Source organism: Podarcis gaigeae (assembly GCF_964106915.1).
Source record: "Podarcis gaigeae genome assembly, chromosome: 13".
In the NCBI taxonomy this organism is placed as follows: Eukaryota; Metazoa; Chordata; class Lepidosauria; order Squamata; family Lacertidae; genus Podarcis; species Podarcis gaigeae.
The window spans coordinates 43,996,469-44,013,947 of NC_139689.1; the positions used below are offsets into that span (position 1 = coordinate 43,996,469).

A 17,479-nucleotide genomic window follows, 5' to 3' on the forward strand; every position below is an offset into this window, starting at 1 on the left:
TGACAGTCTTTATTGGGGCCTTGTTGTTTTAACCCATATGCAACTAACTGTACCCATTCTACGTGCCTATTCTAGCTTTGTTTTTCACCTCTTAATTTCCGTCGCTTGTTTTATATTTTTATGATATATTGTTTTAATATTTTTATATATATATTTTATTTTGAGAAAGTAACAATCATATATAAATAAGAATAAAAACGTGCATCCCGCCAACGGGACCGTTCCGTTGTAACTATCCAACCTCCCAAAATTTCAACACCTCTTGCGATGGGTTTGAGCCCTTTCCGTTTTAAGTGCAAATTCTACAAACTTTGCTATCACTGTCCTCTTCGTTTTATATACGTTTTATAAAATGAAATAAAAGAAAACTTTACCAAAAGTAAATAAATATATCCAGAAACAAAGAGTCTCCGCCAAGCCCCTCTCATTCATTATGGCTATTGATATCTGGAGGCGGTTGGAGGATGGTTGGCAGCTAACAGATTGAGGTTGAATCCTGACAAGACAGAAGTACTGTATTTGGGGGACAGGAGGCGGGCAGGTGTGGAGGATTCTCTGGTCCTGAATGGGGTAACTGTGCCCCTGAAGGACCAGGTGTGCAGCGTGGGAGTCATTTTGGACTCACAGCTGTCCATGGAGGCACAGGTCAAATCTGTGTCCAGGGCAGCTGTCTACCAGCTCCATCAGGTACGCAGGCTGAGACCCTATCTGCCCACGGACTGTCTCGCCAGAGTGGTGCATGCTCTTGTTATCTCCCGCTTGGACTACTGCAATGCGCTCTACGTGGGGCTACCTTTGAAGGTGACCCGGAAACTACAACTAATCCAGAATGCGGCAGCTAGACTGGTGACCGGGAGCGGCCGCCGAGACCATATAACACCGGTCTTGAAAGACCTACATTGGCTCCCAGTACGTTTCCGAGCACAATTCAAAGTGTTGGTGCTGACCTTTAAAGCTCTAAACGGCCTCGGTCCAGTATATCTGAAGGAGCGTCTCCTCCCCCATTGTTCTGCCCGGTCACTGAGGTCCAGCTCTGAGGGCCTTCTGGCGGTTCCCTCACTGCGAGAGGCCAAGTTACAGGGAACCAGAGAGAGGGCCTTCTTGGTGGTGGCGCCCGCCCTGTGGAACGCCCTCCCATCAGATGTCAAAGCGATAAACATCTACCTGACATTCAGAAGACATCTTAAGGCAGCCCTCTTCAGGGAAGTTTTTAATATGTGACATTTTAGTGTATCTTTCATCTTTGTTGGAAGCCACCCAGAGTGGCTGGGGAAACCCAGCCAGATGGGCGGGGTACAAATAAATTATTATTATTATTATTATTATTATTATTATTATTATTATTATTATTATCAATATTATCTGACAGCAGCAGTTACTCGGAAAGCAAAAAAAAAAGACCCAAAACAGACAGCCCGGTTAACTGCGACCATGAATGCAAGCATCTGGCCCATCATCTGCAAGGAGTTTTAAGACCTGTCGCTCTCTCTTACACTGACCAGAAAGCCTTCTGGAATTCAGCCATGGAGGGGAACCTGTCTGGCCAAATAAGGCCTTCTCTCCCCACCCCGATTCTGCTACGGCTGCTCCATCGCATTCCCCCAGTCTAACCAGCCTCCTGGCCTTACCAGATATGGAAGGTGGCATTAAACACGTTGGTTTTCTTCAGCTTGTCCAACTGCATCTGGGCATAGCGCATTTGATTATCCACACTTTTCAGTTCGTCATCCAGCTCCAGTTGTTGTCGCTTGAATTCGCTGTACTCTTTCTGGTACCTGCGGGGAGATGGAGAGGCATTAGGGAGACAAGGTTACACTCACCTGTGACCCAGGACACAGCGCCCCTCCCCAAAAATGAAACTGGACCAGCGGCATGCAGGAAAACAAGACCTCTTCTCAGGAGGGAGGGGAGAATAAGATTTAATAGGAATAAGATGAGGTTAAAATAAGGTTACTAGAGTTTTTTCAAAGAATCTGGGCACTTTTTTTTTTTTTGAAAAGAGAAAAAAATGTTATTAAAAAAAGTTTGTTTGTTTGTTAAAGTAATATCTTCTCTTCTGTGGGCAGTTGGCCAGGTGGCTGGGCGCTCTCACTCCCGGCTCAATTTGGGTTGCGGGGGAATCCGTAGACAGCATGTGTAGTTATGTGGCCAGCATGACTAAGCTGCTTCTGGCGAACCAGAGCAGCGCACGGAAACGCTGTTTACCTTCCCGCCGGAGTGGTACCTATTTATCTACTTGCACTTTGATGTGCTTTTGAACTGCTAGGTGGGCAGGAGCAGGGACTGAGCAACGGGAGCTCACCCCGTCGCGGGGATTCGAACCGCCGACCTTCTGATCGGCAAGCCCAAGAGGCTCAGCAGTTTAGACCACGGCGCCACCCGCGACCCGAACCTTACTATAGCAAAGCCTCAAAATGGAGTCGCCTGATGGGTAAGAGGCTAAAACTCATATGGAATGCAATAGAGCCAGCATAAGGCCTGAAGTAAAGAGATAAGGAAGGGGGGAAAGGGAGTTTAGAAGGAGAAGAGTTTGGACTTGATATCCCGCTTTATCACTACCCGAAGGAGTCTCAAAGCGGCTAACATTCTCCTTTCCCTTCTTCCCCCACAAGAAACACTATGAGGTGAGTGGGGCTGAGAGACTTCAGAGAAGTGTGACTGGCCCAAAGTCACCCAGCAGCTGCATGTGGAGGAGCAGGGAATCGAACCCGGTTCACCAGATTACGAGTCCACTGCTCTTAACCACTACACCACACTGGCTCTGATGCAGAGAAAGGGCTCCCACACAAGATATTCAGGAAGAGGGGAGATACTTCTTGCATACGTGGTCTGGACAGAAGTGGGGATGGGAAGCAATGGAAAGAGGTGGACATAGATTTGGGGTTCAACAACAGGTTTAGCCAGGAAGAGGCAAGCCTTCGCGATGCTAACGGTTGCAAGAGCTGAATACTCACTCAGCTTCCTCGTGATCCAGCCTCTCCGCCTCGGCCCTGACCTTCTCAAAGTCTTCAGCCATCGTTTTCCGCTTCTGCTCCACGCCTTCCAGCTCCTCTATCAGCCTCTCCTCCTCAAGAGCAAACTCCTTCAGCTCCAGCTGCAACTTCTCCTTATCGTCTTCGTTCATCCGCTCCAGGATTTCCAGGCATCTCCTGCAGACAACCCCAAGGAAGAAGCAATTTAGGGGGAGGCAAGGAATTAGGCAGAGAACTGCAGCGGGGAGTTGAAGAAGGAAGAGGGAGGTTTAGGTGTGGGTTGGTCGAGTTGTGTGGTGAGAGAGTGAGAGGAATTGTTAGGTGGAGTCAGATAGATGGTTGGAATAATCAGTTTAAAGTTGTTAGTGGTGTAGTGGTTAAGAGCGGTAGTCTCGTAATCTGGGGAACCAGGTTCGCGTCTCCGCTCCTCCACCTGCAGCTGCTGGGTGACCTTGGGCCAGTCACACTTCTCTGAAGTCTCTCAGCCCCACTCACCTCACAAGAGTGTTTGTTGTGGGGGAGGAAGGGGAAGGAGAATGTGAGCCGCTTTGAGACTCCTTAAAGGGAGTGAAAGGCGGGATATCAAATCCAAACTCCTCTTCTTCTTCGATAGGAACGTATAGGACAGTTAAGGAACTAAGATTAAGAAACTGCCAAGAAAAATTAACGGAAACCATAAGCTTGTTCATGCCTATAAACAAACTTGATTATTTGTTAATGTTAACAACTGTCTGGACTCTGTGTATACCCATGAGAAACGGGTTGGTGGCAGCGAAGAAAGCAATCACAGTGGTGGCACAGGTCAATAGACCGTCAAACGTCTGGGGACCCTGTGTGATCGCCACACTTTTGTGGACGTTTCACAGTCTATTGACCCTGTGCCACCACTGTGATTGCTTTCTTTGCTGCCACCAACCCGTTTTCGCACGGGTATCCAGACAGTTGTTAACAATAACAAATAATCAAGTTTATTTTATAGGCATGTACAAGCTTATGGTTTCAGCTAATTTTTCTTAGCGGTTTCTTAATCTTAGTTCCTTAACTGTCCTGTGCGTTCCTAACAAGTCCAAACTGATCATTCCAAATATCTATCTGACTCCACCTAACAATTCCTCTCACTCCCTCACAACACAACTTAACCAACCCGCAGACGTATCCTCCCTCTTCCTTCTTCAACTCCCACGAAACCGAGGCAGAACCAGTTCCGTGTCGTTATCTCCATGGTCATCATGGATGTTTATCTGCCAAGACTTGCAAGACAGGGCTGTGAAATGCACATACAGTGGTACCTTGGTTCTCGAACTTAATATTAATATTATTATTATTATTATTATTATTAATAATAATAATAATAATAATAATAATAATTTATTTATACCCCACCCATCTGGCTGAGTTTCCCCAGCCACTCTGCGCGGCTCCCAATCGAATGTTAAAAAAAAGAGAAGTATTAAATATTAAAATTTTCCTTAAACAGGGCTGCCTTCAGATGTCTTTTAAAGATAGGATAGCTGCTTATTTCCTTCACATCTGAAGGGAGGGTGTTCCACAGGGTGGGTGCCACTGCCAAGAAGGCCCTCTGTCTGGTTCCTTGTAAGCTCACTTCTCGCCATGAGGGAACCGCCAGAAGGCCCTCAGCACTGGATCTCAGTGTCCGGGCTGAATGATGGGGGTGGAGACACTCCTTCAGGTCCGTTCGACTCCCAAAATGGTTCCAAAACCAAGGCACGGTTTCCAACTGGCTGCAGGAGCTTCCTGCACTCAACCGGAAGCCGTGTTGGACGTTCGGCTTCCGAAAAACGTTCACAAACCAGAACACTCACTTCCAGGTTTGCGGCGTTCGGGAGCCAAGCCACTCAGGAACCGAGGTACCACTGTACTGTCTCCTTCGGTGGAAATGACTTGGGGGAACAGAAGCAAAGTTCCTCCGCTGCAGGAAACATTTTAGAGTGGCCATCTTACAGCGTCCCTGAACTTTCATTCTCACTCACTTGTAGTTCTGACATTCATTCTCTGTGATGTTGAGCTGCGTGTCCAATTGGTCCAGGAGGGTATCAGTGCATTCTTCACAAAGAGGGTGATCCACATCTGTCTGACCAGACATGATGTCAAACAGGTCCCCTGTAACCTGGAGCAGAGGAGATCACTTTTAACAAGAAAATGTGGGGGAGGGGGAACCCATCGAGCAAAGCTGATATGCTGTGTTATATATACAGATGAGGGTGGTTCATAAAAAATATTTTTTAAAAAAAGAAATGCCTGCTCCAAAGGTCTTATCTTACTATACTAGGGATTACATAGCTATATCTGAAATTTCATGCATATCAGTTAATATCTTGACCCCACTCCACTGAATTGAAATTTCAGCCTTCACGACATACGAAAACGGCCAAGTAAGCTGCTGTTTTTGTGGAGGAGGGTCAGACACACAAGTATTTGGGCTACATTTGATTACATTTAGACTATGGCATTACTGAGAGACAGAGAGAGAGAGAGAGAGAGAGAGAGAGAGAGAGAGAGAGAGAGAGAGAGAGAGAGAGAAGCTGGTCACAAAACTAGGAGCAATATAACCTGGAGAGACCTAAAGCTAAAAATTGATGAAAAGCCATTTTATACTTTTTGACAAAAGAAGACGGTTGGGTCATGTACTAAAAAATGGCATCTCAGTTGAAAGCAATTTGAAAGAGATGAGTCTTCGAAGCCCATCTGGAAGCCAGGACCAATGGGGAGAAGCCATATATATATATTTTAAAATATTTTTATTAAGTTTTTTAAACATAAATGCAAATATAATGAACAATATAACATATATCATATTTCCTTCACTTCTTTTGACTTCCTCATGTCTCCCGCTCCCACTTGCATCGTTGTCAGTTCTTGCCCGCAATTTACCATCTTGTTTACATACTTATGTCCCATTCATTTAAAATATAATCTAATATTTCTCCCAAAGGTTTATGATTTTTCCTCAATCTCACTTAGCATCCTAATTACATCTAATTTAGTGGTGGTCAATTATTTATGATCTAGCCTCCATCTTAACATTCAACCAAATTACAATACTTTTAAAAATAAATCTTAAATTTCTTCCAATCTTCTTCAACCTTCTCTTCTCCCAGGTCTCGGATTCTGCCGGTCATCTCGGCCAGTTCCATATAGTCTATCAGTTGCATCTGCCACTCTTCCAGTGTGGGTAGATCTTGAGTTTTCCAGTGCTTAGCGATGAGTATCCTTGCTGCCGTTGTTGCATACATAAAAAATGTTCGGTCCTTCTTTAACACCTTCTGGCCAACAATACCCAAAAGGAAGGCCTCTGGTTTCTTAGTAAAGGTATACTTAAATACCTTTTTCAGCTCATTATATATCATTTCCCAGAAGGCCTTCACTCTAGGGCAGGTCCACCAGAGGTGAAAGAATGTTCCATCATTTTCTTTACATTTCCAACATTTGTTGTCAGACAAATGGTATATTTTGGCAAGTTTAACTGGGGTCATGTACCATCTATATATCATTTTCATTACATTTTCCTTCAAAGCATTACATGCAGTGAAGTTCAGCCCATTGGTCCACAACCTTTCCCAGTCCTCAAACATGATATTATGCCCAATGTCCTGTGCCCACTTTATCATAGCCGATTTAACCATTTCATCTTGTGTATTCCATTTTAGCAGCAAGTTATACATTCTTGAAAGTACCTTAGTCTTAGGTTCTAACTGTTCTGTTTCCAATTTCGATTTCTCCACCTGGAACCCTAACTTTTTGTCATTTTTAAAAACTTCATTAATCTGAGCGTAATGTAACCAGTCTCGCACTTTGTCCTTCATTTTCTCCAAACTCTGCAATTTCCAATTGTCTCCATCTTTTTCTAATATTTCCCAATATTTTGGCCATTTGGCCTCCATATTGGGTCTTTTTCGGGCCTTAGCTTCCAGCGGTGAAAGCCACCTTGGAGTTTTATTTTCCAATAAGTCTTTATATTTTGTCCAGACATTAAACACTGCTTTTCTGACAATATGGTTCTTAAAGGCCTTATTGATCTTAACCTTGTCATACCACAGGTATGCATGCCAACCAAAAGCATTGTTAAAACCTTCCAAATCCAGAACGTCAGTGTCCTCAAGAAGTAGCCAGTCTTTTAGCCAGCAGAAAGCCGCGGCCTCATAATATAGCTTTAGGTCTGGCAGGGCAAAGCCCCCTCTTTCTTTCGCGGGGAGAAGCCATATACAGTGGTACCTCAGTTTAAGAACAGTCCAGTTTAAGAACGATTTGGTTTACAAACTCTGCAAAACCGGAAATAGTGTCTTGGTTTGAGAACTTTACCTCGGTTTAAGAACGGAATCTGAACGGTAGAAGGGCACCGGTGACGGGAGGCCTCATTAGGGAAAGTGCGCCTCGGTTTAAGAATGGTTTTGGTTTAAGAACAGACTTCTGGAACTAATTAAGTTCGTAAACCGAGATACCACAGTATCTCTTGGGAGGAAGATTCGCAAATGAGGATCCACCACAGCTTGGGCTTGGTAAAGAGAACTGAATTAGCGGTAGCTGAATTATGTACAGTGGTACCTCACAAGACGAATGCCTTGCAAGACGAAAAACGCACAAGACGAAAGAGTTTTCCGTTTTTTGAGTCGTTCCGCAAGACGAATTTCCCTATGGGCTTGCTTTGCAAGACGAAACGTCTTGCGAGTTCTTGAGAGTTTGTTTCCTTTTTCTTAAAGCCACTAATAGCCGCTAAGCCGTTAATAGCCGCTAAGCTGCTAATAGCCGTGCTTCGCAAGACGAAAAAACCACAAGACGAAGAGACTCGCGGAACGGATTAATTTTGTCTTGCGAGGCACCACTGTACTTCAATGTGCCCAAATATCTCCAAGGTTTCCCTAAAGATGCATAAGCACACACAAGGGTAAGGGACAACTTGCCTTGAGTCTTCTGCTGAGATTTTCCATCGTGCCTCCATCAGAGGCCTCCCCAATGAGAGTGAAGCTGTTGGCACTTTCTGTTGACATCATCCTGGAAGAAACAGGGTGGTTTCGCTACGACGTGCATTCCCACAGATGTTTACCCAAAACTCAAGAGATGCTTAGTTACTGTAATTCACCCTTGAGCCCATGTTCTTCTGTAATTTTTAAACAAACAGGTCTTGCTGCTGTATTCAATGAGTGAGCGAATCCAGAGGAACTGCTTGCTCAATGTTTAAGCACATAACAATCTTTAGTTTGGGGCCTCAAGCTGCTAGAGAGAAGACTGTCCAATATATATTTTATCCCCCACCTCTCAACCCTGCAAGTCTTTGGGTCTGCCCAACCCCCAGGAATCCCTTGGGAACAGCATTTGAAACTCCCATTGTTCTGGATGCATTTTGCGACAGGAAATTTCATTAGCGCAAGCAGTTTCTGAGCTCTGGGCGCAGTACCGTGCTTAAGATTTCAGATTAAAACTGCAGAGTGGAAGTAAAGGAGGACGTTTTCCTGCCTCCCCACTTCCAGATACTCTCTGAAGACTGGAGGAGAGACCCTCTTAAGAATATTAGGAGGGTGGGAGGGGAAGGACCAAACCATGTGAAAAATGAACATAATATTTTAGCTGCAGTTCTTTCATTTCCAGCTTTGTATTCTTGTTATTAAAAAAGCATGCCTAGACAGTCTGTTGTTGTGCCTATAATCTAGGTTTAAGCTCCTAGCTTTCATATCTCAGTTTCTAACACTGCTTGGGATCATCTTGAGGGAACTGCAGATTTCTACCCCAAATCTGTCCATTAGACTAGATTCAGGTAGGTAGCCGTGTTGGTCTGATGCAGTCGAAATAAATTTTTAAAATTGTCCAGTAGCATCTTAGAGACCATCTAAGATTGTTCTAAGTATAAGCTTTCGTGTGCATGCACATGTCTTCAGATGCATACTTCTTGCATGCACATGAAAGCTTATACCCAAAACAATCTTAGTTGGTCTCTAAGGTGCTACTGGGCAATTTTTAAATTTTATTTATTTATTTCATTAGGAGACTGTTTTCCTACTCTATCAGTGTACAGCTTGAACATTTTACACAAGCCTGGAGTAAATGCTTTGTAAGCAAGTTTGGCAGTGTACTTGTTCTCATTTTGTGGAAATTCATGGTCAGAACTTCATCCTTGGAAGGAGTTGATAGTAGGATGGAACTGGCTCACAGTATGAGCAGAGGGGGAAGCAACCAGAGGTCAACTTGCTCTTTGAATCCTTCCAACCTTATAAGCTCAACTCAAGTTCAAGAGTTCCTTCTCAGCTTATAACAGGGCAATTTGAAGCTGATAAAAATATTGGAGCATATACAGAGAGACAACTGAAAATGACGGCCAGTACAGTAGGCCCTCTTGATATAAATTTAATTCGTTCCGGGGGTCCGTGCGCACCCTGAAAAATTTGTACCCAGAGGCGCCCTTCTGCGCATGCACACAGTGCGATTGAGCGCTTCTGTGCATGCGGAGAAACCCAGAAGTATACACTTCCATGTTTGCCGTGTTAGCAACCCAAGGGTTATGTTACGCGAAGGTAACGTAACCCGAGAGTCCACTGTATTTACCGCATTTTTCGCTCTATAGGACGCACTTTTTCCCCTCCAAAAATGAAGGGGAAATGTGTGTGCGTCCTATGGAGCGAATGCAGGCTCCTTCGCTTCAGCAATAGCAACATGAAGCCTCCAAAGCGCAGAGGGAGCGCTCCCTCTGCGCTCCGGAGGCTTCGTGTTGCTTTCGCTGAAGCCTGGAGAGCGACAGGGGTCGGTGCGTTCTGGAGGCTTCAGGTTCCTTTCGCTGAAGCCGGGAGAGTCTTGCTCTCCCGGCTTCAGCAAAAGGAACCCGAAGCCTACGGAGCACAGCGAGAATTCGCGCTGAGCTCTGATGGCTTCAGGGATCTTTGAGGCTGGCGGTGGGGAAAAGCAGCACCTCCCCCCCCCCCGCCAGCCCCACAAGCTTGAGGGGCAGCACAGTTGAACACACAGAACACACCTTGTTTTAGAGGGGGAGTACAAGAAAAAAAAAGTTCTCCTCCTCTTTGCGCAGCGCCCCTTCAGCGAAGTGGCAGGAGAAATGGAAGGGGCTCCGTTTCTCCTGCCGCTTCACTGAAGGGGGGGGGGCGCTGAGCAGAGAGGGGGAGAATTTGTTTTCCTTGTTCTCCCCCTCTAAAACAAGATGCGTCCTATCGTCCAGTGCGTCCTATAGAGCGAAAAATACGGTAAGTGCCAGAAAGTAACGGGGGCTGAAAAGCACTTTCCTTTCAGCAAGTGTTCAAAATTCACCAGGCACATTGTGCCCCTGTCTATCAGCCACTCGCGACCAAGTGAAGATGCCTGGGCACCAGGAAACTGCCTGTCATCTCCACCACCTGGGGATCATTCGATCTGGACTGTTTTCACACACTAATACCCCACCCTGCATAATTCTATCGGTTGTATTTTACCTGCACAATCAGAATGAATTTCTGGAACCAAAATGAGTTTTCTGTGCAGCCTGAGCAGGAGCAATCACCATTAAGGAAAAGAGGTCAGAATAATAATAATAATAATAATAATAATAATAATAATAATAATAATAATAATAATGATTTTTATTTATACCCCACCCTCCCCAGCCAAGGCCGGGCTCAGAGCGGCTTACAAGCAATAATAAAAACAAGATGAATGATTACAACTTAAAAATAAAAATAAAATACAACATTAAAATAATGGAACATTAAAATATTAAAATGTAGCCTCATCGCAGGAGAAGGAAAAGAGGGGGAAAAAAAAAAAGAATAGGATCCACTGTCCCTGGATCAAGTGATTTTTCTTCTTTAAGTTCTCAGAGCTCTTAACCTAGCTCACGGTTGTCATCTAAACTAGCTAGATGTTTAACTGAGGATCAATCACAGTCAGTCCATCACTTGAAAAATAAAGACTTTACCCCAAAATGGCAACTAGACATTCCGTTTTGGCAACTGCAAACCTTGGTTGAAGGAGCCATTTGGTGCCTAGCTTATATATCTGAATTTCTAACCCTGCTTTTAAAGCCTACAAGCAGGGCACAGAATCCAGGGCCCTGCGGGACTTGACATCTTTCCGCAGGGCCTGCAAGACAGAGATGTTTCGCATGGCTTTTGGTTTGGACTCAGTCTGACCCTTATGTTTCCCTCCCCTTATGGTCTTGATCTATGGGCTACTTTTAAAATGAGGCTGCATTTTAAATTGCATTTTAACCTGTATTTTAAATTGGTTCCCCCCCCATCATGTTTTTATTGTAATTTTACTGGTGTTAGCTGCCCTGAGCCCGGGAGGGTGGGGTATAAATAAAATTATTATTATTATTATTATTATTATTATTATTATTATTATCATCCTGCTTCAGAGCTGTATGTGTATACACCGTATTTTTCGCTCTATAAGACGCACCAGACCACAAGACACACCTAGTTTTTGGAGGAGGAAAACAAGAAAAAATATATTCTGAATCTCAGAAGCCAGAACAGCAAGAGGGATCGCTGCGCAGTGAAAGCAGCAATCCCTCTTGCTGTTCTGGCTTCTGGGATAGCTGTGCAGCCTACACACATTTCCCCTTACTTTTTAGGAGGGAAAAGTGAATCTTATAGAGCAAAAAATACGGTATACATATATACACATGAGGACCCCAGAAGGTATGAAAATGCAGTAGTCCCGACAAAGCTAGCTTGCTGCACTGTTGGGGCATTTGCAACCTCTGAAAGAGGGCATTTTCAGGGCACGAACAGAACTCCTAGTCAATACCTGGCTGGGGGGATGAATCTTCGGGACACACCATCCTGGCGGTTTTCGACAAATTCCTGAGAAAGAAAGTCAGCATCAGTCCACACCCAACAGAGAGCATCATCCACACCCAAATGTGCCCACTAGAAAGCTAGTCAATATGCCCTTGGCAGAGTCTTCCAGCCATGGCCAGAAGCGCTGCAATGTGCTGCATGAATTGCACCAGCCCATCAACCGTTTTATCAGCCCACCCACTTACATGATGTGGATGCATCACAAGGCAAGCTAAGAAGCAGGTCTGATAAATAAACATTTGCGACTTTATTTACAGAGTTCCAGACAGAATTTGGAACAAGTGTTTTCCATCGTGTTTCCCCCTATTTTTCCTAACATAATGTCACAATGTATGGTTGCATAAATTTTGTTTAAACTAAAGCAAAAGCTCTGGAGAACTGATTTAAACGACTTGATACATTCCCTAGTTCATCTTGCTTTCTTAATCTTGCAAAAAAAACCCCACAACCCTCCCCTGCAATCTTTCCCTTTAACTGATTAAACTTCGTTCTTTGTAACATTGCTGCTGCACAGGTGTATTGAAGCTACTGCATGGAACTGTACTAAAAGCTGGTAGTCTTTTTAAATTAATAAAAATTGTGCTCTAATCATTGTAATGTGACTTCTGTGGTTATGTCAAATAAAGGTTGCCGTGCCTGGTAAAAACAAACAAACAAACAAACAAACAAACAAAAACTTTATTTACAGAGAACAAGAAATATAATTAGTAATAACAGAACATTATGTATCCACAGCAGAATGTAACATTTGGTGTAATAAACCAGAAATGGAAGTTGAGGGAAGTCAACAGGGAGGAGAAAACTAGAAAATGATGTTAAATATTGAATATTTGTTATGAGAAAAGAAAATCAATAAACATTATTTTTTTAAAGAAAGAAGAAGCAGGTCTGATAAGGGATGTTTCCTTCTTGGCAGATAATTTATTAGGAGCTGGTGGCAAACTGCGTAGCTGCCTTAGCTTCTTTATAAGGGAGTCAGACCCAAATTCCTTACCTCTGTAAGTGTACTCTCTTCCTCATGGGTGTCTCCAAGTTTTGCCGGCGCAGTAGTAAGTAGAGGAGCTAGACAAAAGACAAATGAAATAATTGCCAAGGGTAAACCTTTCGTAATGTGTGGGGCTCCTGTGTATGTGAGGTGTAATGAACCTCTGGCCCCCCAGATGTTACTAAACTACAACTCCCCTCATTCCTGGCCACTGACCAAACCTGCTTAGACTGATGGGAGTTGTAGTTCAGTAACACCTGGAGGGACAAAAGTTCCCCACGCCAGGTATATGGGAACAAGCTGTAAGGGTTTAGAAGCAACAGAAGCGTACACTATACTAGAGACGGGGGGGGGGGAATGGGAAAATGGGGGAAAACGGGGTTTTTTCCCATTTCCCCCCAAAGCCTTTTTTTCTGGAAAAATTGAAGAAAAAAAAGGTGTCTGGAATATTCAAAGTATATCAAACTGGTTTTTTGTCTGCAAAATGCAGACAACCTTTAGAAGAAACAAACCACAAAGCTAGCAACAGCAAGAGTAAAAAAATGTTCTGAATTAAAATGAGGAGGAATAAACCTAGATACTATGTAGTAGAAGCCTAATGAAACCAAAGCTTCTTCCGTTTCTGGCAAAAGATTCACAAAGAGAAAGCCTGATGGACGCCAACTGGAAGGGTGATCCAGTAGCTGCAAGCCCAGAGTCCTGCATTCACCTGCCAAATCACCCAAGGCAGAACTAATGATGACAGGTTCTGCAGTCAGTGATGGGGATTTTCCGGGGGGAAATCTTATGCAAAATAGTATTTGAAAAATCAGTTTGCATTAAAAAAATTTTTTGATGCCCTACAGAGTGATTCAGTTCAGCAGGTTTATTTTACTTGTGTTTAGTAAGCCTGCACTAAGCTCGCCTTATACTATAGTTTCTGAAACAGAAAAATTTCTGCAGAGAAATAAAGCCCTGGGAAATGTTGCGTTCCACATCAGTGCCTGCAGCTCAGGCACAAAAGCATGCCTTAAAACAGGGGTCAGCAAACTTTTTCAGCAGGGGGCCGGTCCACTGTCCCTCAGACCTTGTGGGGGGCCAGACTGTATGATGGAAAAAAAATATGAACGAATTCCTATGCCCCACAAACAACCTAGAGATGCATTTTAAATAAAAGCACACATTCTACTCATGTAAAAACAGAAGGCAGGCTCCACAAATAACCCAGAGATGCATTTAAAATAAAAGGACACATTCTACTCATGTAAAAACACGCTGATTCCTGGACCGTCCACGGGCTGGATTTAGAAGGCGACTGGGCCAGATCCAGCCCCCGGGCCTTAGTTTGCCCACCCATGAACTAGAGCCAGGGGTCAGCAAATTTTTTCAGCAGGGGGCCGGTCCACGGTCCCTCAGACCTTGTGTGGAGGGCGGACTATATTTTTTGGGGGGGGAATGAACGAATTCCTATGCCCCACAAACAACCCAGAGATGCATTTTAAATAAAAGCACACATTCTACTCATGTAAGACACGCTGAATCCTGGACCATCTGTGGGCCGGATTGAGAAGGCGATTGGGCCATAATTGGCCCCCAGGCCTTAGCTTGCCTACCCATGTCTTAAAATAAAACTCAGCCTGGTTGGCATCTGTGGCCTGTACTCCCCGCTGTCTTTCCTCCCGATTCCTTTTCTTACCTGTCAGTTCCTGGATGGTGACTTTATCAAGGACCTTGAAAGACGTGTCCAGTTTAAGGGGCTGGCTGCAGCGCTGGCAAACAAAGCTGACCTGTGTGGTGCAGGCAGGTGACTTTGACCCATCCATTCCTGCAAGGAGAACAATAATTTCAGAAGCTGTGCATTGTGCTTCCAGCACTGCCTAGGTGGGCACATATTTATAAACGAATACCTTATAGTTCAGGTGAGACATTTCAGGTGTAACCAGCTGAGGCACCGGTCAGGACTCTGAATAAGGTAGAGGCTCCAATATTAATCACTTTAAGCAGGGCTGGATTTAGGTCTGATAAGGCCCTAAGCTACTGAAGGTAAAGGTAAAGGAATCCCTGACTGTTAAGTCCAGTCGCGGGCGACTCTGGGGTTGCGGCGCTCATCTCATTTTATTAGCCGAGGGAGCCGGCGTACAGCTTCCGGGTCATGTGGCCAGCAGGACTAAGCCACTTCTGGCGAACCAGAGCAGCGCACAGAAACGCCATTTACCCTCCCACCAGAGTGGTACCTATTCATCTACTTGCACGTCGACGTGCTTTCGAACTGCTAGGTTGGCAGGAGCTGGGACCGAACAACAGGAGCTCACCCCGTCGCAGGGATTTGAACCGCTGACCTTCTGATCTACAAGCCCAAGGCTCAGTGATTTAGACCACAGCGCCACCTGTGTCCCCACTGAAGGTAATGGGGCCCTTCATAAGTCCAGCTTGTTGTTTTTGTCCACGGAGTTTTCTTGGCAGGGATACTGGAGTGGCTTGCCGGTTCCTGCTCCCATGGACTGCAAGAAGATCAAACCTATCCATTCTTAAGGAAATCAGCCCTGAGTGCTCACGGGAAGGACAGATCCTGAAGCTGAGGCTCCAATACTTTGGCCACCTCATGAGAAGAGAAGACTCCCTGGAAAAGACCTTGATGTTGGGAAAGATGGAGGGCACAAGGAGAAGGGGACGCCAGAGGGCAAAATGGTTGGACAGTGTTCTCGAAGCTACCAGCATGAGTTTGGCCCAACTGCGGGAGGAGTGGAAGACAGGAGTGCCTGGCGTGCTCTGGTCCATGGAGTCACGAAGAGTCGGACACGGCTAAACAACAACATGTCCGGCTGTCCTTTGTCAACAACAAATTGTCGCTGTTTTTTGTGTTGAATATATGCTATATGGTAATTTATGGACCTAACAGGTATCTAAAGCCATTTGCACATAACAAAATATGTATTTTATCAAAGTAATTGTTGAACTGAAATACAATTAAGAAGTAGTATCCAGGTTTTTTCCCCCTTTAATTTTTTCTGGGGCCCCCAAGAGAGTGGGGCCCTAAGCTATAACTTGTTTAGCTTATACGTAAATCCGGCACTGACTTTAAGGAAACTGGAGTTGTCACCGTTTTTGCGGTTAAAAACAAACTAAGCCAGACCAGTAAAACTCCACTATTAACAGCCCAAAATGACAGGTTTACTATGCACTCCTAAACATATTTACTACTTATAAGGGGAATCTACTCCCTGAACAAATATGCAGAGGAACAGAGCAGCAGTAAGTTGTGTTTACTATTCTCTCACAGACCAGGGTGTTGCTTAAGAGCGAAATATAGTGGAGTGGATAGGATGTGGCCACTGTTCACAGAATCATAGAACTGTAGAGATGAAAGGGACCCCGAGGGTCATCTAGCCCAACCCCCTGCAATGCAGTTACTTGGGAGATAAGCCCTGTTGAGTTCCATGGGGCGGCGCTGCCCTTATAATGCTACCAGCAGATCAGGAATTAATGCCCAGCCAGTTCCTAAATACCTGTGCTGGAATTAGGGCACTGAAGGCGATTCACCTGCATGGGGCGCTGAGCCAAATGGGGACAAAATATAACAACAACAAAGCAATACTAATACCTCCTATATTTACAGAGGTACCTAATAAGATCCAGGAAATTCTGGATGTATGGCAATCCTATTGGTTGTGTTTGTTATAACTGATTTCAGTGCTTTTATACTGTTTTTGTAGGTCACTTTGGGTCGCCTTCGTGAAGAAAGCAACATAATAATAATAATAATAATAATAATAATAATAATGTGCTATATTTACACAGGTACCTAATGAGATCCATTAAAAAAGCAACTGTGTCGAAAGGAATTATGTACTGTGAAACTGTGGGGCCAATTTCAGGTGCCCCTCAATCGTGTTTCATAGGATTTCCAAGGCGCACTTAATTGTATTTCATTTTAAGGCATTTTTACTTATTTTTTGCATTTAATTTTAAAGGAGCTCCCTTCCCCGGGCAGCCGGTTGGCGAGCGATACTCACTTCCCTCGAGCAACGAGAATTGCTGGACCAGTTCCGCTTTCCTTGGACCTGGAGTCCCTTCTTTCTATCTTTCTTTCTTTCTTTCCTTCCTTCTTTCCCTCCTTCTTTCCTTCCTTTCTGGCGGGGCTCGTCTTCCCACCCGAATCCCTTCGGACCAGGTCCCTTGCAAAAAGCTTTCTCTTCCGGGGAAGGCGGAGGCCCCGGACCGACGTCACGGGGAGGATTGCAGGGCAAATATATATATATATATATAAAAGACAGTGATTAAAAACCGCAAGCGCCGCCCCCCTCCGTCGTCTCCACGGCAACCCCGGGGCCCGGCCGCCTCGTGCGCGCGCGCCTGCTGCGCTTGCAGCCCGCGATGCACTGCGGGGTGACTTTGCGCGCCATGCGCCGCTCGCGCGCAATTTGAATTGCGCGTGGAGTTTGGTCCAAAAGGCCAAACGCGGCCCGCTAGTTATTACCCGCTTCTTCCACCCCACGCATATTTATGTTGTGAATTTAGGAGGAAGGGCGGTATACAAATTTAATAGGGAATAATAATAATTGCAAATTTTGGGGGTTGGGGGAGAGAGCTGTGTTGCTGAGAAAGAATGGTGTGTTGCAACAACCCTGCACTGTGGCCCACTGTTGCTCTTCCCATGTTTTAAGGCTGTGAAGCAATAAGGAATAATGCAAATGATAATAATATAATAATTTATTATTTATACCCTGCCCATCTGGCTGGGT

At 44.8% G+C, this 17,479-nt stretch overlaps 1 protein-coding gene across 4 annotated transcripts in view; it reads right to left on the reverse strand.

Moving 5' to 3' along the window:
• BECN1 (beclin 1) overlaps positions 1–17,013 on the reverse strand; it is a 24,482-nt gene extending 7,469 nt beyond the window's left edge. The window contains exons 1-8 of one of the 4 annotated variants that reach the window (XR_014557473.1): positions 16,751–17,010; positions 14,434–14,562; positions 12,768–12,835; positions 11,721–11,776; positions 7,892–7,982; positions 4,964–5,100; positions 2,955–3,149; positions 1,629–1,775 (exon numbers count right to left, since the gene is read on the reverse strand). Coding sequence is in view for 2 of the 4 variants with exons in the window: in XM_083709623.1 (XP_083565749.1) it covers positions 1,629–1,775; positions 2,955–3,149; positions 4,964–5,100; positions 7,892–7,982; positions 11,721–11,776; positions 12,768–12,835; positions 14,434–14,560 (821 nt within the window). In the remaining 2 variants the exon portion in view is untranslated. Of the gene's footprint in view, positions 1–1,628; positions 1,776–2,954; positions 3,150–4,963; positions 5,101–7,891; positions 7,983–11,720; positions 11,777–12,767; positions 12,836–14,433; positions 14,563–16,750 lie in introns of all 4 variants that reach the window. The other 3 variants (XR_014557474.1, XM_083709623.1, XM_083709624.1) reach the window with 3 other exon arrangements.
• Between the last annotated feature and the right edge of the window lie 466 nt (positions 17,014–17,479).